The sequence below is a fragment of the Papaver somniferum genome, chromosome 5 (assembly GCF_003573695.1).
Source record: "Papaver somniferum cultivar HN1 chromosome 5, ASM357369v1, whole genome shotgun sequence".
Taxonomy (NCBI): domain Eukaryota; kingdom Viridiplantae; phylum Streptophyta; class Magnoliopsida; order Ranunculales; family Papaveraceae; genus Papaver; species Papaver somniferum.
Window position 1 is genome coordinate 169,114,137 of NC_039362.1, and position 6,569 is coordinate 169,120,705.

The 6,569-nt window shown below is 37.3% G+C and overlaps 1 protein-coding gene across 1 annotated transcript; it reads left to right on the top strand.

Moving 5' to 3' along the window:
* Nucleotides 1-373: 373 nt before the first annotated feature.
* Nucleotides 374-5,042, top strand: LOC113283590 (glucose-6-phosphate isomerase 1, chloroplastic-like). The gene is made up of 14 exons (XM_026532911.1): nucleotides 374-1,122; nucleotides 1,315-1,431; nucleotides 1,602-1,700; nucleotides 1,810-1,893; nucleotides 2,070-2,213; nucleotides 2,296-2,361; nucleotides 2,643-2,711; nucleotides 2,802-2,909; nucleotides 3,137-3,189; nucleotides 3,281-3,419; nucleotides 3,962-4,118; nucleotides 4,278-4,356; nucleotides 4,522-4,588; nucleotides 4,696-5,042. The coding sequence occupies exons 1-14, from the start codon at nucleotides 568-570 to the stop codon at nucleotides 4,828-4,830; spliced, it is 1,872 nt and encodes a 623-aa protein (XP_026388696.1). The 5' UTR covers nucleotides 374-567; the 3' UTR covers nucleotides 4,831-5,042.
* The last annotated feature ends 1,527 nt before the right edge of the window (nucleotides 5,043-6,569 follow it).

Consider the following 6,569-nt stretch of genomic DNA (forward strand, 5'->3'; position numbering starts at 1 on the left):
TTCAAATCAAAGAGGTCACCTACATCGATAAGCAACTCTCCGCAATTGTAGCTAACTTAAATTATTAGCCATTTTAATATAAAAAAAATCACCTAATTCCGTCACACTACATGCCGATTGATCTTCTAACCGGGGATGTAAAAAGATTTTGATCAACATACAAAGTTCATCTTCCTGAAGAAACTGCTCCCGGCTGCGCGTAAGTATGGGACAAAAAGAAACTTTAGCCATAGAATATAGGAATATCCACCAACCCACTTCATTTCCTTACACCATCAAGGGTAATTCTGGGTCCAGTGAGTGCGCCGTTCCACACACCAAACACAACAGATACAATGCCTACCAGATATATAATAAGTATTCGTACACCACTGAAACCCGATTCCCACTCTCTTTTCGTGTTATGTTTTTTAGTCAATCTCTCCACCCACTCACTGTCTCCAAAATAAGTCCAAACTCAAGCTCAGAATAGAAAAAAAATAAAAATGGAGTCGGACTGAACTCAAAACCTAATTTCACTTTGTAATCTCCGCTTTTCAAGATTCATTCTAGCTTCTTCTTCTGATAATGGCATCATCAGTTTCAAGTTTCTGTTCATCATCATCAACATTCAAATCTGAGAAACTTATTCAAAAGAAAATTACTTCAATTTCATCGTCAATTCAGTCGTTAAAAAAAGATCTGAACATTTCGTATCTCCCACTTCGTTCTAATCTCACGAGTTGTAGTAACAATCGTTTCATTACACGGTCAATTGCTAGAGAAGTTCCTCATGAAGTGATTTCAGTAGAGAAGAAAGGATTAGAAAAAGATTCGTTATTATTATGGAGAAGATATGTTAACTGGATGTATCAACATAAAGAATTAGGGTTGTTTATTGATGTAAGTCGTGTTGGATTTACTGATGAATTTGTTGAAGAAATGGAACCTAAATTTCAAGATGCGTTTAAAAAAATGCAAGAACTAGAGAAAGGAGCTATTGCTAATCCTGATGAAGGGAGAATGGTTGGTCATTATTGGCTTCGTAACCCCGCGCTTTCTCCTAAACCCATTCTTAGGTCGCAGATTGAGAACAGTCTTGATGCTATTTGTACCTTTGCCGACGATATCATTACCGGAAAGGTCAGACATTTTTCAGTTATCTCAGATTTCATTTCGTTTGTTACATTTCCCGTGTTTGATATTCAATTCAATCGGGCGAATTGGTATACTATGTTTTAAGCAGCCTTGGAACTAGAAATTGTAGTGTATTATAACTTAAAAATTGACGTATAATTTTTATGATGTTGAATTTGAGTTTGGATGTAAACACAGATTACGCCACCATCAGCACCTCGTTTTACTCAAATTCTTTCGGTTGGTATTGGAGGTTCAGCTCTTGGACCACAATTTGTTTCAGAGGCATTGGCTCCTGATATTCCTCCTTTGACGGTGTGTTTTACAACTTGTATATTAATCTCAAGATGGAAGTTTGTGTGCCAACATTTTATATGGTTTTGGTTGTGAATTCCATAGTCAAGGCTTCAAACTTATAACTAGTTATATGGAATGCGTTTGTTTTGTTGATCGACCGTCACTAATATATTTCATTTCTGTTGCAGATAAGATTCATTGACAATACTGATCCTGCGGGTATTGACCATCAAATTGCGCAGCTGGGTTCAGAATTGGCTTCCACACTAGTTATGGTGATCTCAAAGGTTATAAAAAAGCTTTCCACATTCTGACTGTTTATGTTCACATTTTGGATTTCAAGCATCCTTTTAGATATGTTACTCATGCATCCTCATGTCTAATTACTTTGAGCAGAGTGGTGGTACCCCTGAAACTCGTAATGGCCTGTTGGAAGTACAAAAGGCATTCCGTGAAGCTGGATTGGACTTCTCAAAACAGGTTTTCATCTCAGGTTCTTCTTTCGTCTTTTTGCTTTACTTTTTAAAGAGTATAGTCTTGCTTCAGTGTGAGAAAGCAGATATAGTGAACTAGATGAATTTGGTTGTAAATCCACATATAACATCCTTGTATTAATCCAAAAGCTCACTTTGTTCTTATCAATGGACTTACTGCAGGGAGTTGCTATTACCCAAGAAAATTCTTTATTGGATAATACAGCAAGAATTGAGGGGTGGGTAGCAAGATTTCCCATGTTTGATTGGGTGGGGGGTAGGACCTCTGAAATGTCTGCGGTTGGCCTACTTCCAGCAGCATTGCAGGTATTTTTATTTATTCTTTGATTTGTTTATCAGTTCCCTTGAGTATTTTTGTTTCTTGACTTCTAACCAACTATGGTTGCAGGGAATTGACATCAGAGAGATGCTTGACGGTGCATCGCTGATGGACGAGGCAAACAGGACTACTGTGGTAAGGATCTGTAAAAAGAAGTTTGCTGTGTAATTCTTTGCGTAGACTGATTGCTTATAAAAAGTGAACCTATTCCGTGATATTACATAGTATAATTTCTACTTTCGGTTTCTTGGTGTTCAACCCCAGAATATGTTAACTTCTTTTTTTACTTAAAGTCAAGCATGTGTTTATTTACATATCTTTAAAGGGTTCTAGATGATTTTTGCTTAATGCTATAATTTACTTGTCCTTACGTACTCTATTTTATTTGTTTATTTTGATGGTGTTGTGTTGTTCAGCTGAAGGATAACCCCGCAGCTCTGCTGGCTTTATGTTGGTATTGGGCTTCTGGTGGAGTTGGAGCCAAGGTTTGCACTTGCTAGCTGTTTCTTCTTTTTCCAGTAGCTAGTCTAGGGGTTCATTTTGAAATGATTTTGATCTTTTATATTATGTCACAGGATATGGTCGTTCTTCCGTACAAGGATAGCCTGTTACTTTTTAGTAGGTATTTGCAGCAGTTGGTCATGGAATCACTTGGAAAGGAGTTCGACCTTGATGGTAATCGGGTATGAATATGAGCTGCTTGGCTCAAGTATTTGTGTTTATCAGACTGCAATATGCTATTTTTTGACTTGACATAAGTTTTCTCAGTTGTTCATCAGAATTTTCCAAAAACCATCTCAAAACATTGAACCTCGATGGGGATTTGATTTTGCATGGTTAGAAAACATGAAGCAGTTTCCATGTACTGATTTCAGTTAAAGCCTGAATAAGCAAGAGTTTTTTGTGACAGGTGAATCAAGGGCTTACAGTCTATGGAAATAAAGGGAGCACAGATCAACATGCGTGGGTCTTCACTTTCTATTTTTATTCATATATCAAGTATTTTTTAGTCGAAAATGATGATTAACACCTGCATTATCTCAACCTTGACCAGCTATATTCAACAACTAAGAGACGGGGTACATAACTTTTTTGTTACCTTCATCGAAGTTTTACGTGACAGACCTCCTGGTCATGATTGGGAGCTTGAACCTGGTGTGACATCTGGTGACTACCTTTTCGGAATGTTACAGGTTAGTATTTTTATTTATAATGATTTAGTTTCAGTCAGCACAGCAGTGAGCAGTTACATGTGTGTAGGAGAAATCTCAAACAATAGTGCGAGGCTTAAGAACTATGACCTTATTTCTGAAATGTTTTTGCTACCAGCTTCGTGGTGTATCTCATTACCCACAACAAAAATAAACAGAAGCTTATACATTGATCCTAGGCATCTTCTTCTTATTTTATCGTTTGCCATCTCCCTAAAAGTCAAATTTGTCTTTCTACATGAAACATCCCGTCTTCTTTTTTTTCCAGCTTAACTCTAACCATTATTCACTTTTCATCCTCTAAAATAAATATAAATTTTTATGAACCAGGATGTGTAAACATCCTAGTTTTGGCTTAAGTCGTCCATGCATCTGTATCTCTGTTCAGTTAACATAACAGATACTCTAATTGGCGACTCTGTTGTTGATGGATTTTCTGTCAAATCATCCCAGCATTAAGCTGCCACAGTTTTTTCTCCTTATTTTTCTTTTCGACAGTGATCAATATTTGGATGGTTGTACAGGGAACTAGGTCGGCGCTTTATTCCAATGACCGGGAGTCAATTACAGTCACAGTACAAGAAGTGACTCCCAGATCTGTTGGGGCCCTAATAGCACTTTATGAGCGAGCGGTTGGGATCTATGCATCGATTGTGAACATCAATGCCTACCATCAACCTGGTAAAAAATTTCTTGCCATAGTTCTTAATAGCAGATATGAGAAAGTTCCAGTCCTTCCTAACTGCTAGTTTGCTTCATTTCACTACGGTTCTCATTCCAGGGACTTCTTCGTGTTATGCTTCATTCATTTCTTCTTCCCATTTTCTTTTATGATATCAGGAGTTGAAGCTGGAAAAAAGGCTGCAGGGGAAGTATTAGCACTTCAAAAGAGGGTTTTGGCTGTACTAAATGAGGCTAGGTATGTGTTGCCAATTATTGTATTGTGTACTTGGTTTCAAATGATGAATACAGGAGATTTCTTACAACATTTTCTTCAAAATACATAGAAAAAAGGGTCATTCCTTTATTGTAGATTGTAGAAGACGTTATTATCTCTTACATGCTTTTGTGGGTTGTCTTTCAGCTGCAAAGAGCCTGTTGAACCTTTGACACTTGATGAAATAGCGGACCGCTGCCACTCTCCTGAACAGGTAAAACTTGTGGGGACTCACTTTATTATGGCAACTTTTGCATCTTTTTAGCCTGTACAGTAGAATTGCTCTTTGCTAACTCTTTTTGTTTCTTTATCTGTAAACAGATTGAAATGATTTACAAGATTATTGCGCATATGGCTGCTAATGATAGAGCACTCATTGCTGACGGCAGTTGTGGCTCTCCTCGCAGCGTCAAAGTTTTCCTTGGGGAGTGTAATGTGGATGATATTTTTGAATAAGAATTCATTTAAGAATTTAGTTTTTTATTTTGATCTTAAGATTTTTATTTAATCCTGGACCAACTCTGATGAGTTCAGGCTTGAGTTTGCATCATTTGCCTGATTATTTCGTAGTTTGTACATCAATACTGAACACTCTTGGATGCTTTGTGCTTCATTTCAGAAATAATGAAGTCAAGTTTGGGCTGAAAATAAATATTTTCGAGATACCATGCATTTCATGCAAAAAACAAACAAACATTATAATGAGTCTTGGATTTGGAAGTGCATGTTGCAGGGTTCTCCATCATACATAAATACATTTGCAGGGAGGTACAGTTACCACAGTTAGAGCTGGGATCTTCTTTGCAGCCAGCTCTGAAGAAGCAGAAGCATTGACACTGATGGAGGCAGCTTCATGGGCAGAGGACATGAATCTTCATGACAACCTTCCTCCTACCTTACATTTTAGTAGATAGAAGCAATTTATGTTCACCCCGTCTTTCCCTGTTCTGGCAGTAAGGACCAGTTTCTGTTGGGGAATCCCATATTTCAGGCCATGTCCCTGAGATAAGAGGGCTACCAACAGAACAGAGTTCCTCCTGTAGGGAAGGTGACTTTGGTTATCTTCCAGAAGGGAAGGTCTCCTAGACCTGGTAAATAAATAATATCCTCGCTCCTCCCAAATAAAACTCTTTGAGGGTTTAGTGATACAGAGAGAGAACTCTTCGAGATCAGAATTACTCTCTCCTTCTAAAATCTCTCCTTTCGGTCTTCTTCATGACAGACCTTATATGTCATCCTATTTAATCTCGTAAACTCAACAGGTCACTAAAAACTCGACCAAAACGGATAAAACTTGAAACTTTTCATGAGTGTTTAACTTCTCAAAACAAGAAGAATTGTACCATAAATTGGGATGCCTTGGAACCTTCCAAAGAAATTATCAAAACAGAACTATTACTGCATCAAAAATATGGGTTAGGTTGGTTGTATCGTAGGGAGAATTCTAACGAATTGCAGCCATTTTGGGTAGAAGAAGAAGAGAATAATGAACAAGGTGGAAAATTGTACAGGAATGTATTGAATAACAAGAAACGGGAAGAAAAAAGACCAACTTTGAAAGGTGGGGTTTTTGCAGATGACATGGGTTTGGGTAAGACTTTAAGATTATTATCACTTATTTCTACTGATTACACTTCTTATACGAAATTAAACTCTTCTGATCTGTCTTTGAAAAACCTAGAAGAAGGCTTTGATGATGATAAACTTAGGAAACTAAAACATAGTAATGAAGTTCTGGGCACACATAAAAAAACTAAATTAGCTAACAAATTAGGCGAAAATTGTTTAAGAGAGAGTCCTAAGAGAATAACATTGGTTGTTTGTCCTCCAGCTGTTCTTTCAACGTGGACAAGACAGTTAGATGAACACACAAAACCTGGTTCATTGAAATTGTTTGTGTATAATCATGTATTACCGAATGGTAATGGCATTAAGCTTGAAGAGCTTAGAAAGTATGATATTGTTGTGAACACGTAAATCACGAGGGCATCTATATGTTCACAAACAATATTCAAACTCTAGGTACCAACTCGTGCTGATAATACAATGGCAGTGATTTCTTGGCTCAAAACCTTCGGGTTTATCATAGCCTCATCTAAGAACACTTCAAGTGGCGTTTACACAAGGGGAGATAAAGAAAACGAAGCATAAAAGTAAAACTCATGAAGCGTTAGACAAAAATAAAGTGCTGAAGT

Excerpts from the sequence above, each read along its gene's own strand:
- LOC113283590 (XM_026532911.1), top strand. The coding sequence starts at position 568 with ATGGCATCATCAGTTTCAAGTTTCTGTTCATCATCATCAACATTCAAA. Across the intron at positions 1,701-1,809 it reads TAGTTATGGTGATCTCAAAG|AGTGGTGGTACCCCTGAAAC; the intron begins GTTATAAAAAAG and ends TACTTTGAGCAG. Across the intron at positions 1,894-2,069 it reads GATTGGACTTCTCAAAACAG|GGAGTTGCTATTACCCAAGA; the intron begins GTTTTCATCTCA and ends GACTTACTGCAG.